This window comes from Sminthopsis crassicaudata, chromosome 1 (assembly GCF_048593235.1).
Source record: "Sminthopsis crassicaudata isolate SCR6 chromosome 1, ASM4859323v1, whole genome shotgun sequence".
In the NCBI taxonomy this organism is placed as follows: Eukaryota; Metazoa; Chordata; class Mammalia; order Dasyuromorphia; family Dasyuridae; genus Sminthopsis; species Sminthopsis crassicaudata.
The window spans coordinates 543106301-543124658 of NC_133617.1; the positions used below are offsets into that span (position 1 = coordinate 543106301).

General features: G+C 31.8%; 1 protein-coding gene across 1 annotated transcript in view; it reads left to right on the plus strand.

Annotated features, from left to right (window-relative positions):
* The window catches only part of MAN2A1 (mannosidase alpha class 2A member 1), a 169898-nt gene that overhangs the window by 142124 nt on the left and 9416 nt on the right, over positions 1-18358 (plus strand). Inside the window, exons 19-21 of the mRNA XM_074281943.1 lie at positions 5304-5445; positions 7278-7411; positions 16245-16439. Coding sequence (XP_074138044.1) covers positions 5304-5445; positions 7278-7411; positions 16245-16439 — 471 coding nt within the window. The remainder of the gene's footprint in view (positions 1-5303; positions 5446-7277; positions 7412-16244; positions 16440-18358) is intronic.

Sequence of the window (18358 nt, forward strand, 5' to 3'; positions counted from 1 at the left end):
AAAGAAAAATATATTTTTCAGTCTGTACTAAGGACCCATCAATTGCCAGTTTTGAAATTGGGTACCATTTTTATTATGAGAACTTTGGAATTGTGGGGGAAGTCATTGTTTTTATTAGAATTACTAAGTCTTTCACAATAATTTGTTTTTCTGGTTCTGCTCATTTTACTTTGAATTACATCATATAAAACTTCTCAGCTATTTCTTAGTGGCATAATAGTATTCTATTATATTGATATACCATAACTTTTTTTAGCCATTTCCTAGTTGATGCACATCCTCATAGTTTCTGATTAGTCACTTTAAAGAGTTGTTATAAATATTTTCGTGTATATAGGTTCTTTTCCTTTTATTTCTTTGAAGTGTAGTTCATTTAGTAGTATTGATGTGTCAAAAGGTGTGTGTGTGTGTGTGTGTGTGTGTGTGTGTGTGTGTGTGTGTGTGTGTGTGTATGTGTTTGTTTTATTACCTTGTGGTATATAGTTCCACATTGCCTTCCACAATGATGGGCTTAGTTCACAGACATACCATCAGTGTATATTAGCATACCTATTTTACCCATATGTTTTCAGCATTTGTCATTTATCTTTTATTGTTATCTTAACCAGTCTGATTGGGTATAAACTGAATTTTTAATGAAAAGTTTTTACATAAAATATAAAACCAACTTTATGATATTCCTCAAAATAGACTAAATCATTGAAGGGATAGTATGTATGCATTGACATTGAAATGTCTTACATCTGCATAATTGTGTATATTTTTTAATTATCAGTTCATAAAGTTAATAAAAGTTGACTGATTGATTGGATACAATTGTTAAGCTGCTTCTGTGTACTAAATACTATTACAAATACAAAGGTGGAACTTAAAATTCACTAAGAGTTGAATCACCCTTTCCAGTAATAATATCATTGTTTTAGTTACTATTCCAGAGAAGAAGTAGAGAGCCTGGAAGAGAAGACCTAGGAATAGGATTATTGTGCTCAGATTTTAAAACCCTATACAACCTTGTTTTTACTCCCTTTATTCCCAGCCTTATTGGACATAACTCATCTTTTAAATTTTAGTAAGGCCAAACTGACCTAACTTATTTTTGACACTTTGATCTTTGATCTCTATGCCTTTGTTTTGATTATCTCTTAATGCCTAGAATATTTTTCCACCCTAACTCTGCTTTATAGATTTCCTTTCTTCCTTTAAGTCATAGCTCATACACTTATCTTTAGAATGAGACCTTTCTTTGTTCCTTGACTACTACTGACCTTTTTCCTAGCTAGTTTGTATATATTTGCATTTATTAATTTAATATTTATGTTGGATACATTTTTATATGCCCTTTTCATTAAAATGTAACCTCCTTGCAATTTTCATTTTTTGAAATTTTTTTGAAATTTCATTATTTCATTCTTTGTATTTGTATCTCCTGTATTTAGCACACTTCCTGACACATAGTAAATGTTTTATAAATACTTTTTGATTGATTGTTTAGTGTCTGAAAGGCAAGAAGTAGTGGAGCTGAGATTTAAGATTAGGCCCTTTGACTCTAAAAACAATAACTTTTTTTCTGTACAATTCTTGAAGAAGAGCAGTACATATTAGTTCTTCAATCTATTCTTCAGTTTAACTGAACTTTGCACAGGGATGGTCAAACTTTTGCTCTTTCTATCATCCAAAATTGTCACACAATAAAGAAATCAGAAATTTCTGTGTCTTATCAAAACATCCTTTTACTTCATCTATCGCTAGTCCTAACTCCTTATAAACTTAATTATTTTGCCCTCACCATGAACTCTGTTTCTTTCATGCTTCAGCATCCTTTCAGATCATCCTTCTTCCTCTAGGTAGCCCCTTCCTCTCTCTTACCTTTCCTCCCTTCCTCTCTTATCCTTCCTTCTTTTCTTCCTTCTCTCTTCCCTCCCTCCCTTATCTTACTCCTTTAGTTAAGCTTTGTTTACTAATTTGACTCTTCAGAATTCTTTTCTTCAGTGTACTCTGTAATTCCTTGTCCCTTTATTATATACTGCTCATGCCCTGCCAAATCTCATCTATAACTACTCTTTACCATCTGTCTTTTTCTCTAAGAAACAAACAAAAGTTTCTTTCTTAGGTCTTTGTTTCTTTTTTTTTTTTTCTTTCCTTTTTTCCCTTCCTCCCTCCCTCCCTCTCTCCCTTTCCTCCCCCTTTCTCTGTCTTCTTTTCTTCCTTTCTCCCTCCTACCCTCACAGGGAATAGATCTGCAGGAAACTACAGCTGTGGTAACTTGGTCTACTCCAATCTAGTTTCAACTAGCAATATAACAGTCCTTGTAGCCCTCTCTAATTTGTTTTCTATCCCATGCTAGGAAGTTCTCAGACTTCCTATCTTTTCATTATAAACCTATTTCTCTATTTTCCAAAGAATGTTATATTCACAGAAATAAACTATTTTTAATTCACAGATGAGGAAGGAATGTGAACTTTTCTGCCACACACCAAATATTTATAGTTAACCTATAGACTTTGAATATAGGAAACAGAGCAAAGTGGATAGAGGGCAAAGTGCCTTAAAAGTAAGAAAAATCCAAAGTTAAATTCTGCCTTTGTAGCAGTAGCTGTTTGAGCAAGATTAAGTTTTCCCACCTCTTAATGCTGCTGGCATCTGTTTAAGGCATTTCTGGGAGAAAAAATATAATTCAGATATAAACACCCAATGACTTAAACAGCATCCAGAAATTGAGAAAGAGTTGAGAATAAAACTAAACACAGCCTATTTAAGAGTGATGGAGGGGACTTTCAGAGCGCAAAATCTGATACAGAATATGTGAATAAACAGAAAAAGATAGCAAAGGATAATCAGGGAGTTGCAGAAGTCTGAAATGTAAGCTTAAAAAAAAAGTGGTAATGCTATTATTGTAACTATCAGCAGAATCTTATAGGGGAAAAAACAAACTAATTAAGAAAAATGAAGCATATTGCAGAAGTGAATGAATTCAAAAGAAAAAAAATGAAAGAGTAAAATAGCTTATAGTAGTAGATAGAAAAACTTCAACTAAGTAGTGGATTCCTTGGAAAACAGAATGAATCGAATAATTTAATGCTAGAGATTGAAAAAAATTAGAAAACATTCAAATGATTGGAAAAATAGGGTATAAGGTATCTATTATCAAAAATATTTCTTAGAAAATAGGTCAAAGAGAAAAATCTAAGAATAATTCTACTTCCTGAAAATCATGATCAATCTAAAATCCAGAAGCTATAATCACTTAAAAAAAAAAAAATTAACCAGATCCATTACTACCTCAAGACAGTGAAAATTAAAAGAATGTACTGACCACATCAAACTTTAAAGTGACCCTGGAATGTCAAAGCCAACATCTAGACTTTCAATTGTAGTAGTATTATGGGTTTAGAGGATGAAATATTTCCTCCCATCCTAAAATGCAGTTTGGACTATTGTACTCTTTGAATTGGAAGACAGATTTGAGTCATACTGGAAAGTTTTGAGAAGGATTCAGGCTGTGAAGAACAGACTGAGAGGAAGAAGAACATGAGTAGGGCAGCAGTAGGAATGGGATAGATGGCTTCCTTCCATGGCCACTTGAGATTTAACAAACATACATGGGGAGAAATAGAGTCATAGGGGGAAGAAGAGAGAGAAGAGCTCAACTTCAGTAGAGATGGGAAAAATAGATGATTGCTTAATATATAATGAAATTATCAAGTTAATAAGACATATTATTAAATACTTAGTTTATTCTTAGGGAATAACCATTCCAAAGCTATCTGCAAAATCAAATTGACATAGCATTAAATTTCCATCTCATTCTTAGAATTATTCTTAACATGAGGCCTTGTGCTATTGTTATATTAAGAGCTTTTCTTGTTAAATAAATTATATTATTAAAAAAATAATAAAAAAATGAAAAGGATCTGAGTGCATCAGGTTATTCTTTATAATGAGTGAATGTTCTGTCTCAGAACAATATAACTTAGGAGAAACAGGTACTATTTTGGTTTTGTATTGATTTTTATATTCTTAACACCTAGCATAGTGACTTTATATAGTAGGTGTTTAATAAATATTTATTGAATTTAATTAGAAATATTGGAGAAAGTAGGTGGAGTTTGGTATTCAAAGGGCTGATCTTCTGACCATAGAATTCATTCAACAATCAGCTAGAAGGGATATTGCACATCTCTTCAATATTCTCATTTTATGGATGAGAAAACTGATAGATGGTAAAGTTAAGTGACTTGCCCAGAATTAAGTAGGTAATTAAAAATAGAGCTTATATTTAAAACTAGGATCTCTTATTTTAAGATCATACATGCTATAATTAAATTAGCTCATATTCTATAACTAAAATGACACTGGAACCAATTATTGACTAAGATGTTATAGGAATTAATTCCCTCCTTTGAGCCATAATAATGTTGCCTATACAATGATAGTTTGGGGACAATGGACCTGAAAGTCCCTTGCAATTTTTACATTTTCTGTTTTAAAAGGATTTATTCAGACTTAGGCTGGAGTTATGTTTTCTGTTTCCTCATTTAAGAATAGTATCATGGGTTCAGTTTCTCCACATTAAATAAATCAAGAAACTGTCCAGTCAGAAGCAAAATAGCATATTGAACTATCCTCCCTTGAAGTAAGAAAGAATAAATATTGAATTGTTATTTAGGTGAAAATATTATTTGGAATCTAATTCAGTAAGTATTTGATAGTTATATAATATCTGTTTTTAAAAATCACAAAATATTAATAAAAATAGCAAGCATTTTAACATGCCTGTGATAATTAATATGTATTTCTGGAAACAAACTCAAGGTTAATAGTAATTTTCAAAAAGATATATGATTTTAAACTTGGATATGCAGCTGTTCTGTTTAGTGTTCAATATAAGTATAATATTCCAGGCTTAGATTGTAAACACTTTAATCCTGTTACAATTTGTTTTATGCACATGTAAGGTTCTAAAGTTTTGTTGAATATCCCTCTTCCTTTTTAGCCTTATTATTTTTAAAAAGTAGGAATGTTCTGATGCTATTTTAACTTATCCATCCTTCTCAGAAATGCCAGTGGCTCTTTGTCTTTTTCATCAAATTCCTTTTAAATAAATTACATTTCGTTTAAAAAAAAGTTCTTTGAAACAAAAATGGCTTTGTAAAAAAGAAATGTTGATTGCTGCTGTCATAAACATTTAAATAGGTATAGCATTGTACTTTTCATTATTGTTAATATAAAGTCATTCAGATTTTCATCATATAAGTATGTGAATATCAATTGAATTTGTTAAAGGATAACTTTTTATATTATAGATTCAGCCTAGAGTGACAATGAGCAAATTACCTCTTCAAGCAAATTTCTACCCAATGACAACAATGTCTTATATCCAAGATGATGGGTTTCGTTTGACACTTCTTACTGCCCAGTCTTTAGGTGTTGCAAGTTTAAAAAATGGTATGTATTATTTTTCCTTTATTTTTCTAAAGATTCAAATATTCAAATGCTGTGTTACTTTTGATAAAAATATCAGGAATCTTTTTTCTTTTCTTTTTTCCTTGAGAAAAGCAAGAGTTCTTTCAAGACCATGGTATATAAACTTTTTATTTGAATGTTTTTAAACTATTTTGAAGTATATTGTAATTCCTTACTTTAGCTAGTTAAAAATAGATGGGTCAGGGACAAAAAGGATGGAAAGGAAGAAAGATAAAAAAGAGCAAATGTGAGAGGAAGAAAAGAAAGGAGTTAAAAATTACCAAATCTAACCTTTTAATTTTATAGATGCAGAGAGTAAGTCCAAGAAAACTACCAAAACTATACGATCTTTCCTCTAATCAGGTTCTAGCCAAAGCCTCACTTGCTCATTGCTTGTGTTTTGCTACCTCTAAATAAAAATTGTTTCTGTTCTGGCCAGAAACCCTGAAGATAATTCCCTCCCAGATTGATTCTTTTGACTAGGCAAACCATTTTTTCCCTCAACTCATACCTAACCTTAAATCATGGAATGGGTATTGCCTCAAACTGAGTCATGGAGAGCTCTTAACTTAAAAAGGCCAAGGTCTGTAATTGTATCTGGAGCATTATATACAGAGCCATCTCTTGCTGCTGGACCCTGAAAAGAGAGTGAGGGTGATGGCTGCACAATTCTGCCTGATTTAAATCTAGTTTACTTTCAAGACAAGATGTCACTTTGCTGATGTCATTGGTCTACTTCAAGAATGAAGGATTACCAGCAACAGTGTGTGTCAGAGATGGTACTTGTTCAAGTGCCGAGACTGAAAACAACAGACTCCTTTTTCCTTTGAAGCTTGACTCTTAACTTAAATACTTAACATCGTTTTATATATTTTTAGTTTATTATATAGTATAACATATAGAATATATTCAATATAATGTCTTTATGAATCTTTACAATTTATTGAAGAAAGTCCAGTTATATGTTATATATGTTGAAGAAAGTTAAGTCTACAACATATAGACTGAATTTTCTTCAATAAATTATAAAGATTTTTCCTTTTTAGATGATATTAGTTGCTAAACTTTTTTGAACATTTGATGTTTGGCATACTTATATTTTCAACCCTTTTAAATTGTCTTCAAATAAAACATAAGAGTCTTGTTGTTAGTGGTGGTGGTGTTGGTTTTTTTTTTTTTTTTAATCAAATATGATTTTTTTTGACATAAGAAATTCTTGAAGAGAAATACTGTCTTCTAATGCAAATCAATACCTTCTCTCCAAACTTATAATCTTTACTAATAAGTTTCTCAAATCACTAAAAAAGTTAATCACTTTTTCCAGGGTCATGTAAGTCAATATATCTTAGAGGCAATATTTGAGCCACGATCTTTCTAATTCCAAAACCAATTCTATATCCATTGTGCAACACTGCCTCAAAAATATTCAGCAAAAACCATAATGATAAAATAATTCATACAGAGTTTTGGACTTGCATTGTGCTTTACACAGGCTATTTTATCTGACCTGAATAATTGTGTACACAAGTGCTATATTGTACCCATTTTAAGTGCAAGAAATGAAGACAGATATGTTAAGTATTGTCTAGAATCATATATCTTAAGTTTCTAAAATAGGATTTTACTTCAGTCTTCTTTACTTCAATTTGAGCTTTCTCTTCACTTTGCCACCTAGATTGCTTTTAAGTAGCATAATATATATTCAGTTTAATTCTTGATCTGGATATTAGTGATAGAAATAAGCACAACTATGGATTAATCATTGCAACCAGTATAAAATGCTATTATCAAAATAAACATTGTTTCTTTTTCAGGGCAGATTGAAGTTGTCATGGATCGTCGACTCATGCAAGATGATTATCGTGGCCTTGGACAAGGTGTACAAGATAACAAGATTACAGCTAATTTATTTCGAATTCTATTAGAAAAAAGAAATGGAATTAACATGGTAGGAAGAATTATGGGACACTTTTCTTGGTTGTTTTTCTCTGGTGAAAATCTTGGAAACTTTTAAGTTTTGAGATTTTCTGGTATATTGGGGATAACAAGATGTTCTAAAAAATTTATTAGGTTGCACTCTTACTAAAAATCTAAAAAATTGCTATCACATGATCATCTGAATAGGTGCAGAAAAAGTCTTTAGTAAAGTACAACACTTTTGTGCTAAAAAACATTCAAAGTATTCAATATTACAGAAAGCATCTATTCAAAATGAAAAGCAATAATTATATGCAATGGGATTACCCTAAAAAGTTTTCCAATAAATATGAGTGAAGCAAGGATGCCACTCTCCCTACTATTATTTCATATCCTTCTGGAAATGCTTGCAACAAGTGGTAAAATAAAGAAATTAAGACATAAAAAATAGGTGAAGAGGAGATATAAAAATGTCCTTATTTACTGATGATATGTTGGTAGACTTGGAAAATCCTGGGAAATCAGAAATATTAGTTTAGACATTTTATAGCTTCAACAAAACTACAAGCTACAAAGTAAATTCTCAAAAGTCAATATATTTCTATAAAATAATAGTAAATCCCAAGAAGGAATAATAGGGAAATTGCATTTTAAAAACTACAAAATACATAAAATAACTGGGAATCAACATATCAAAGCAAAAAAATTTGGAATACTAAAGAAAATGATTGATATAGCACAGTGGTCCTCAAACTTTTTAAATAGGGGACCAGTTCACTGTTCCTCAGACTATTGGAGAGCCAGACTATAGTAAAAACAAAAGCTCACACTCTGTCTCTGCCCCTCAGCCCATTTGCCATAACCCGGCAGGCCGCATAAACATCCTCAGTGGGCCGCATCTGGCCTGCGGGCCGTAGTTTGAGAATCCCTGATATAGCATGAAAAATATAAATTATTTTTGTTAGTATTGTCTTTTTTGCTACATTGGCATAGTCTATTTATTCTTTTATTTTATACTTCTTAAAGGAACTTTTTTATAAATCTACACAAATCTATACAATATATGCAAATCTATACAAAGTAAATCTGTATAAGTCATATGTACTAAATGTTTAAGGTAGAATCTTATGATTCCTAGACTTGCAATGTACAAATAAATTTTCCTGGTCTCAGTTAATTTGAATAATTTTAATGAGGAACTTTAAGAAATATTTATCTTAACATAGACCTTAAAATATTTTCTCTAAAAGATTCAAAATGCTGATAGGAGATTTTGATTCTCAACACTTATATTCATTTCCTTCATTTAATTAAATGAATTTGGATGAAGTGCAGGGCAATTTGTGTGTGTGTGTGTGTGTGTGTGTGTGTGTGTGTGTGTGTGTGTGTGTGTGTGTCTATGTATCTATCTCTATTTCCCTACCTACATTCCTAACTTCCTAACTACCTGTTTTGCCTATCTTGTCTCTTTATATATCAAGGAAGCACACCTGCAAGGGAGATAGTGCCAAAAGATAAATGGAAATAAGAGTGTGAAAGATCTTTTTTTTTTTTTTTGTAGGTCTTAGCAACTTGTAATAATTATAACCTATAAAGAATTTTTAGTAGGATACAGAAAAAAATTAATATTTCAGGACCCATGCCAGAGAGGCTAAAAAAAAAAAAAGAAAAAAAAGAATCGAGAGAGAGCAGCATTACAAGAGAGAATAGAATGAAGAATGGTAACTAGCAGAAACAAAGTTTGCAGAAAGCTCAAGAAGGATCAGGATTGAGAAATGGACCTTATATTTGGCCTTAAAGTTATTGGTAACTTTAGAGAGTGCAATTTCAATATAGTTATGAGATCAGTAGCTAGATTTTAGAGGGAGTGGGAAAGGGGGCACAAACAAATCAGAAAATAATGTAAAAGATATGAAATTACTTTCCCCAGGGTCATAAAGCAGAAGTGAATTTCTAGACAATAATCCTTTCCTTTTACTATGTCAACAAAAATTGTTATGACTTATTGCAGATCGGAAATAGAAAACGATCAAAGGGACAAGTGGCTGCAGGAAATGGGAAGGGGGTGTTATCAAAGATACAGTGTGGAGGAGTTGGCTTTTGAGAGAACTAAAAGGGTCAACTCTTAATCAGAGACCAGATGAGAAATTAGAACCAAAAGCAAATGACCTCTATGTTCTCAGTAACTTGAGGCAAAAGGCATTAGAGTGGAAAAAATCTGGAACAACTGTGGCATATTCCTTAGGTAATTAAAGAAGAGTAAAATTATTTCATTGTGATAGTTTGTGCTCAGATGAGATTGAATATTGAAAATTTGTTGCTGACTCAGTCACACAATTGTGTTATTGAAATCAAGAAGAGAAATGGTAGGGGTAATAGCAACTGGTGTTTTGACAAGTTGTGATCAGCAACAGTAATGGAAAAGAGTATATTGTTGAACTAATTAATTTATAGGATTATCATAATTCAGAAGGGAAGAAAGTAAAGTCAAAATAAGAATTGGGTCCTCAGAGAACACTAAGGAATATAAGCATTAGGAAAGTGGAAGTTAAATAAAGGCTAAAAAATTAGATTTAGAGAAAATAAGGGACAAATGAAAGGATAGGAGCTGGTGGTCTATAATTTCAGAATCGTTGATCATGAAAATGGAATATATGGGATGCTAGTGAGATCAGGGTTAGTGCCATATGAGTATGACACACACTAAAATAGATACCTTCACTTTCTTCACTCTCTTATTCACCCCTTAAAATCAAACTTGTGATCTCATCTTTGCACTAAAACTTCCATTATCTTGACTGTAAAATCCAGTGGCTTCTTCTCAATCTTCATTCTCCTTGACTTCTCTGTGGCATTTGACACTGTTCTCCTCTTTGATTTTTTTTTTTTTTTTTTGAGTTTTTGCTTCCTCTTTGTATCCTACCCATTTAATTACTTCTGTCTTTTTTGCTAGATCCTCATCCAGATCATTCCCTTTAACAATACTGTCCCAAAGGAAGCTGTCATAGGTCATCTTCTTTTCTCCTTCTATGATACTAGCCTTGGTTATCTTGTCAGATCCAGTGAATTCACATATACCTACCTTGCTTTAATTTTTCTACTGATCTCCAATTTCAAATTTTCTTTCACATTTGCCATTCAAAAACTGAATTCTCATTATCTGCCTCCTAAATCTTCTCTTCCCTATTGTTATACTGAGGGTAATTCCATCCTTCCAGTCCCTCAGGCTTGCCACCTTGCTGTCATCCTTGATGCTTCACCATCTGTCACTTTATTTCTAATCTGTTCCTAGCGTCTACTTATTCCTCCTTTTAAACATCTTTTCAGTATACTCTCTTTTCAACTGCCATTGTTCATCTGCTAGGGGTCAGCCTGGCTCTTGGCTCTTCCCACTCCAGTCCATCTTCTCTTCAGCACCAGAGTGACTTTGCAGTGATTCAGATCTGACCTGTCACCTAACTACTCAATAAATTTCAAAGTTCTCTTTCACCTCTAAGATCAGATTACAAGTGCTCTGTTTGATATTCATAATTCTTCATAATCTAACCTCTAACCTCCTCTTAATTTTTTCAGTCTTTTTAATCTTATTCTCTTCTACACACTCTTTGTGACACTGGTCTCCTTGCTGTTCCATGAATAAGACACTCCCTCTCTCAGCTGTGCGTATGCTTTCTGGCTGTCCCCCATGCCACTATATTCCGTCCTTATCTCTGCTTGCTGGCTTCTCTAAGTTCCAATTAAAATTCTGTCTTCTTCTGGAAGTCTTCTCCAACCTCTCTTAAGGTTAGTGTCTTATTTTCCCCCCTATTTGTCCTATATGTAGCTTGTTTGTATATAGTTAAACAAATATGTCTCCTTTAGATTACAAACTCCTTGAGAACAGTTTCTGTCTTTTGCTACTTTTTGTGGTCCCAGGACTTAACAGAGTTTCTGGTGTGTGGTGACTGGCTAGGGAAAAGCAAATATGAGTTAAGAAAGTTAGAGAAGCTAGAATGTTTGAGAGTACAGTATAATCAGAACTGAAGTATCTTTGTATAAGAAAAGGGGTTTGGTATATATAGAAAGACAGAATGAAAGAAACCAGAAAGTGTTAGGGTAGGTAACTGCCACCACAGGAAAGGTAGAGAGTTGGATAGAGTAGGCCCTGGGAAATAGTAAAGAGATAAAGGTAGAAGTAATAATTTGTTGGCTAGATGATAAAGATATGTAATGTTTTTTGATGGATTGTACATTTAAAAGTTTTAGTATTAAAGCTTCTTGTCCTGGCCTGAATCCAGGCTAGCCAAAGTTCAACAGAAACTTTGTACCATTCTTATTAATTTTTTAAAAAGAAAATTTTAAAAAGAAATATGATGAATTTAAAAGGATGGTCAAAGTTGGGGGTACATCATAAAACTTTGTTTTAAGGAATATTCTTAGACATAAGGGGATAGCTTTTTTTTTTCTTATTCTTTTTTTTTTTTTTTTTTGCATTTTGCATTTTTAATTCATCTAGTGCATTACTAGACTTTGCGCTCTACTAAGTCAGATTTTCAAGTATTAATATGATAGATGCTTTGTAACATATATCTTTTTTTAAATCCTAACCACTCCCTGTTGCATAGCATTTTGCAATTCTAAACTAGATTTTGGTATCATGTCATTTTGCTATTAGTTTATATTTGTTGAAAAGGATTACCTTTTCTTTTGCTCACTGATGAATAATGTGAGGGGCAACATGATGCTGTAGAGAGAATTGGCTTCAAATTTAGGAGTATATGGATTCAAGTTTTGACACTTAAAAACTGCAATACTAAGTAAAGTCACTTAATCACTTAGGCCTCAGGCAGATCTTTGACTATAATTTGCAGAGCAGGTACTGATTTTTGTAGGTAGAAGGTATTTTCTCATTGGAAGCTCCCGATAACATGAATTTTAAAAAAATATCTTTGTGAATGTTATTTTTTTTATTTAATTAAAATTATTTAATTAAAGGCTGTATAAAAGGAAGGAACTTATTTGCAAGCAACTTTAAAAGGTATGGAATTTCAAGGCATATTTAAATTATTTTTTCTACTTTCTACTTTTGCTTTGTAATTTTGTTGTTGTGACTACAATTAGCTATCAGCCTAGAGCATGCTTCTTTCTGATAACAGAACTAACCCAAGTTAATTAACTTTCGTGAGGTTACACAGGTTGTGTGCCATTTGATCTCAGGTCTTAACTAACTAGTCTTTTAAATTTCATAGACTTGAAATTACGTGCTCATTTTTACCTATGGGGGAATAAAGAAATGATCAGTTCTTTATTCTTTTTGTATCTTATCCTAGAGGCTACTAGGATTTTGTTTTATGCTTCTGTTACTAATGCACATAGTTTCAAGTCAATATTGGAATATTAATCATTTTTTCTAGTAATGAGAGATGCATTCAAATTTCTTTTTGGAACTTAGCTGGTAACTAAAAAAACTATAAACATAATCATTTTCTGGGCATAATGAAATATCTTTTTTACTTGTTTAGGTCCAATTAGCTTAAATTTAATTTAAAGTCAGTTGATGGAGTATATTCTATATTTATTTTAACTTGTTATTTGTGAATTATGTAGTATTGTACCACATAGTATACTATATAATATTGGCAAACCTAATAGGAAACTATGCTTTTAATATTTGTGGTTTTTTAAGTATGCACATATGTATACATTACAGTATAGAAATAATGATAACACTTGATATAGCAACATTATGTAAACATTTATGTATGTATGCAAAATCATTTTTTCTCTTCTGACAATAAAATGAGAACAAAGCATGGACCAGAATTTGACAAGTCAAATTAGATGTTTTAAATATGTCATTTTAATTTTATATCATATAAAAAGTTTTTAAAGTACGGCATTTTCTATGCAAGTATATAGTTTTGGATGGGTACACATGAAGTTATAATCTACTTGTATTAAACAAAAAATCATGAGAAAATCATAGGAGTCTAATATAATAAGATAAAATGTCTTTGAAGAAATAACACCCTCTTCAGCCTATCCTTGATTCTCCTTTCTAACTGATTGTTTCATATACATTTAATTCCTCTCCAAAACTCTTCCAAGTAGACTCAGAAAATACCAAGAAAATCACTGTGAGTCCTTTTTTTCTGAGCCCAGATCAGCATAGGGAGACAGATTTTTGGATACTGGAAAAAGGGTAAGGGCAGATATATATTCTGGGTGTAACATTCCAGTGTACAAAAAGGCAATGTACCATGACAAAAGGAGGTCCCAGACTCTTAATAGGCACCATGTATAGAACATACATGCCAACCAGAAATTTTGTCAGCCAGTACCCAGTTTAAGGTTATAGATCTTAGGCTAACAAGACTGGATTAAGGCTACTGGTTGCAGGTCCTAGGTAAAGAGAGGAACGCTCAAACATAAGTAGTGGCAATGTGACTAAATACTTAGGTGCAGAACAGGGTCTCACTTCCAGCTTCTAACCCAAACTTTCAGAGGGAAAACTAGTGCAGGAATCTCAGATCAAAAGGGAGCCAGGAAGTCCTGTCACTCTGAACCAGCAGAACTTGTTTATAACAATCAACAGTTGTTGGGTTATAAAATGGTAAAGGATACAGTTTCAGAGAAACCTTGGAAGACTTTTGTGAACTGGAGTAATAGTAAGTGAATAGAACCAAATAAACAGTTTATACCAGGAAAATATTGTAAAGATAGACAACTTCAAAAGAGGTTTGGTTGTGTTTCTGAGGCTGCTGGGAACACAGCGGAGTCAGAAAAACTCAAGTTCAGATATAGCATTAGTTTTTTTGACCATGGCCAAATCACTTGCTCTTTTTCTGTTTCAATTTTTTAATCTGTAAAATGAGAATAATAGTAATAACACAACAATAAGAGGAATAGAACCATGCCTCAGGGTTTTGTGAGGGTTAAATGAAGAAATATTTGATGAATACTCAACACAGTATCTGACATGTAGGTACTATATAAATGTTAGTTATTATTTTTTTTTACTATTATTATTATTCAGAACTAATGAAGAAATACTTGACAAAGTATCTTCTTGATAAAGAAATATAAGAATCATAATTCAGAATTATGTATGGGTGGTGTGTGTTATATTTATATAAACAATATGTATTGTTTATAGAAGTATATATACACACATATATAAAGTTTTGTTGTATATATAATTTATATAATTGTATATGTTACATATGATTATATTACATATCTAGAGTGCAAAATGAGGCACATATCTTTAAATATAATTGTTTATATATATGTATGTATATATTGTTTATATATACATGTATATATAGATACACAAGCATACCTGTTGTGTATGTACATACACATAAATATATACACATAATATACACTTACACATATATGCGTATCTGCATATATACACACATATACATACATACATACATACATACATACATACATACATACATACATATATTTCTGCAATCTAGATGAGGGGTAGGGACCATCTAGCCCACGGGCCATATAAGGCCCATGAAATCATTTGCTGAAGCAGCTGCAGATGATAATGAAGTAAAAGCTAAGTACAACAACCTCCCATTACTTGAGTCCTATAACTTGATACTTTTGTATGGTCATGAATAATGTTAAAAATATCCAAATGGCTTTTGGTAGATAAAAGATTCCTCACTCCTGGTCTAATAAAATACTTACACTCATGAATGTATTTAGGTTATAGATGTAGAATAAAGGATATAAATCTATGGATATAATTTATATTTTTCTGGATTTAACTAATGCAAAAGTTTGTTTTGCTTAACTATATGTATCTGTTGCAGTTTTTTTTTTTTTTTTTAAGTCTTATTTGGGGAGAGGAAGTGTGTGAGGTAGAAAGAAGACAGATTTTTGTTAATTAAAAAGAATAATTTAAAAGAAGACAAAATACAGGCTTCTCTGTTTGACATTTAAAACCCATCACAATCTGGCTGTAACATAATTTTCCAGGCTTATTCCATATCATTTTTCTCCACATACACTGTGTTCCAGCCATTCTTCCTCACTTGTTCCCTGTATGTGATATTCCATCTCCATCTCTCTGCTGTGTATAGGCTGCCCTGCTCACTTCGCCCTCTTAGTATCCCTAATTCTCTTCCAAAAACAAAACAAAACCCATTGTGACCACCTCTTCTATGTCAGGCCAATCTTAGTTTCTAGTGTTCTTCCCTTTTGAGATTACTTTGTATTTCAATAACTGTCCATGTTATATATATACAACCCCAAATAAACTTCTTGAGAACAGAAACTGCTTTTGGTTTTGTTTCCCATGTCTAGTACAATTGATCACTACATAGAAGACATTAATAAATAAATGTTTGGTGGATAAATAGTGAGATAGGTTAGTATTTCTACTTCCAAAATCATTTTAAAGGAGTTTAAAGTGTTCTTTGCAGCATGTTAATGACAACTCAGTAGATACTATTTTTATTACATTGATTGTAAAGATTTAATGACCTAACCTGGTTCAGTAGAAAAAGTGCCTAACATTCCCACTGACCTTTGAGTTATGAGACCTTTGTTCAAACTTCAGCTGTGCCATTCACTAAGTGTATGGTCTTTGGTTAATTATGTATCCTCCCTGAACCCCCCAGTTTCCTCATTTGTAAAATGACATTTTTGAATTGCTGTTTTGTTGTTGTTGTTGTTGTTGTTGTTGTTTTTGTGTGTGTGTGTAAAAATACTATATATGTAGAATTAAAAAGTATAATTTTAAGATTGTGTGTGTGGGTACATGTGTGTGCATGCACATACTACTGTGTCCTAATATGTATAGAAATGCAAACATATAATTATTTACCAAGTTTCTTTTTGTTTGTCTATTTTTCTAATAGAAAGAAGAAAAGAAGTCAGTCAGTTTTCCTTCTCTTCTTAGCCATTTAACATCATCTTTCTTAAACCATCCAGTCATCACAATGACTACAAATCCAGACATCAATATTCCTTACCTCCTGAATGGATTTTCTCCACTTGTATCATCCATGCCTTGTGACATTCATTTAGTTAATCTAAGGACAATACAATCTAAGGTATGTTAATAAGATATGTCCTTAAAGGACAATTGCATTTGTTGTGTTGGGTACAATGTCTTAAATGCTTTAAAACTGAAAATGTTTTGTAAAATTCTCTTATTCTTTAAATAACAAAAATATTAATGATATTCATACTAACATTTACATAGAATTTTATATACTATTATTATGGTGTTTTAAAGCTTGTACAATGATTTAGATATATTATCTCTTTTAATCTTAGTAAAGTAAGTGTTGCTATGAATTCACCTTTATAAATAAGGAAGTTACGAATGAGAGAAGTTAATTATGTGTCCAGGGTCACACAACTATTACGTGTCTGAATCAGGTTTTATACTCAAGGTGTTCCTAGCTCCAAATATTGTACTTTTTGTAGAAATCTACATTTTGGTGTATTAAGTCCTTTTCACCAGATAATATGTCCAGAAAGAGAAATACTTAATGAGTTTCTTTTGGGTTTTAATTTCCCTTCTGAAATTAATCAAATTTGGTCACTAAAATCCAGTATTCATTTGGAGTATGTTTTAAAGGAAAAAAAAAGGAGCTCAGAATTAATATATGCCTTTTAAGCATGACATTCTTAATAAAAATCTTTTTGAATCTTAAATTCTACCAATAATTATTCATATTTTTAAAGGTTGAGAAATTTTTCTTGAAAAGAATTAATGGATTAGGGATTTGACCACACTCTTAAATGAGTAATAAATCTTTTGGAATTGACTTGATATTTGCTCAGAAAATAAGGACCTTTTGATGTCAGTAATTTCAGTGGTGATGTGAATGGTAGAAACTAGAATATAATCAATAAGTTTAAGAACAATATTCAGGGGGAAAGGGGATCTTTTAACATAGCAGTTTTTAATTTTCTGGCATTTGGGAAAGTGTCCCTAAACCAGAAATATAGTATGGGAACAAGTACCAGCACTCAAGCTATTACAAATAAATGTAAAACAAAGAATGAATATTACAAATATAATCATATTCAGGATTCAACCTTATGCAAATCCTAGGAACTTTTTCATATTGCCCTTTTCCTTGCTTCTTAAATTTGAAAATCAAGCTCCTTATATTTCATTTTAAAAAATACTTTGGAAGCTTTAAGGAACATAACATATAAACATATCCCTCCTTGTTCTTACTCATGTACTGTTCCATATATGACTACTTTGCTCATACCCTAGTTGTGACTTTGAATAGCAGAAAAATACTTGTGGTATACAGCCATAAAAGTAGTTGATGGAGTAGTAGGGGAATGGTAAGCTGTGCTTGAATCTTTCATTAGGAAGGGGTGGCAGGTGGAGCTGTTAGGAGGGAGTAAAGGGCAAAAATATAGAAGAAAATGGCTGAATGTATTAAAAAATAGAATTCTATATTTGTTTATAAGAAACAAATTTGAAACAAAGAAACACCCACAAAGTAAAGGTTAGGAGCTAGACCACAATCTATTATACTTCAACTGAAATAAAAAAACAAAACAAGGCTAGCAATCATGATTTCAAAACAAAAGTAAAAATAGATCTAATTGAGAGATATAAGGAAGAAAATTCCATCTTACTGAATATGTACCATGGATAATATAGTAATATGAATACTAAATATATATGCACCAAATGGTAGATTTTTAAGGGAGAACTTATGGGAGGAAATAGAAAAGGTGTGTACCACAATTATCCCCTCTTAGAACTAGATATAACTAGCCACAAAATAAACAAGAAAGAAATTAAGGAGCTGAATAGAATTTTAGAAAAGTTAGATATGATAGACCACTGGAAAAAAATTGAATGGAAATGGAAAGGGATACCTTTTCTCAGTGGTATGTGATCTCTACACAAAAATTAACCATGTATTGGCATTGGCACATAAACATGTCATACATCAGTGCAGAAAAGCAGAAATAGTAAATGTATTCTTTTCAG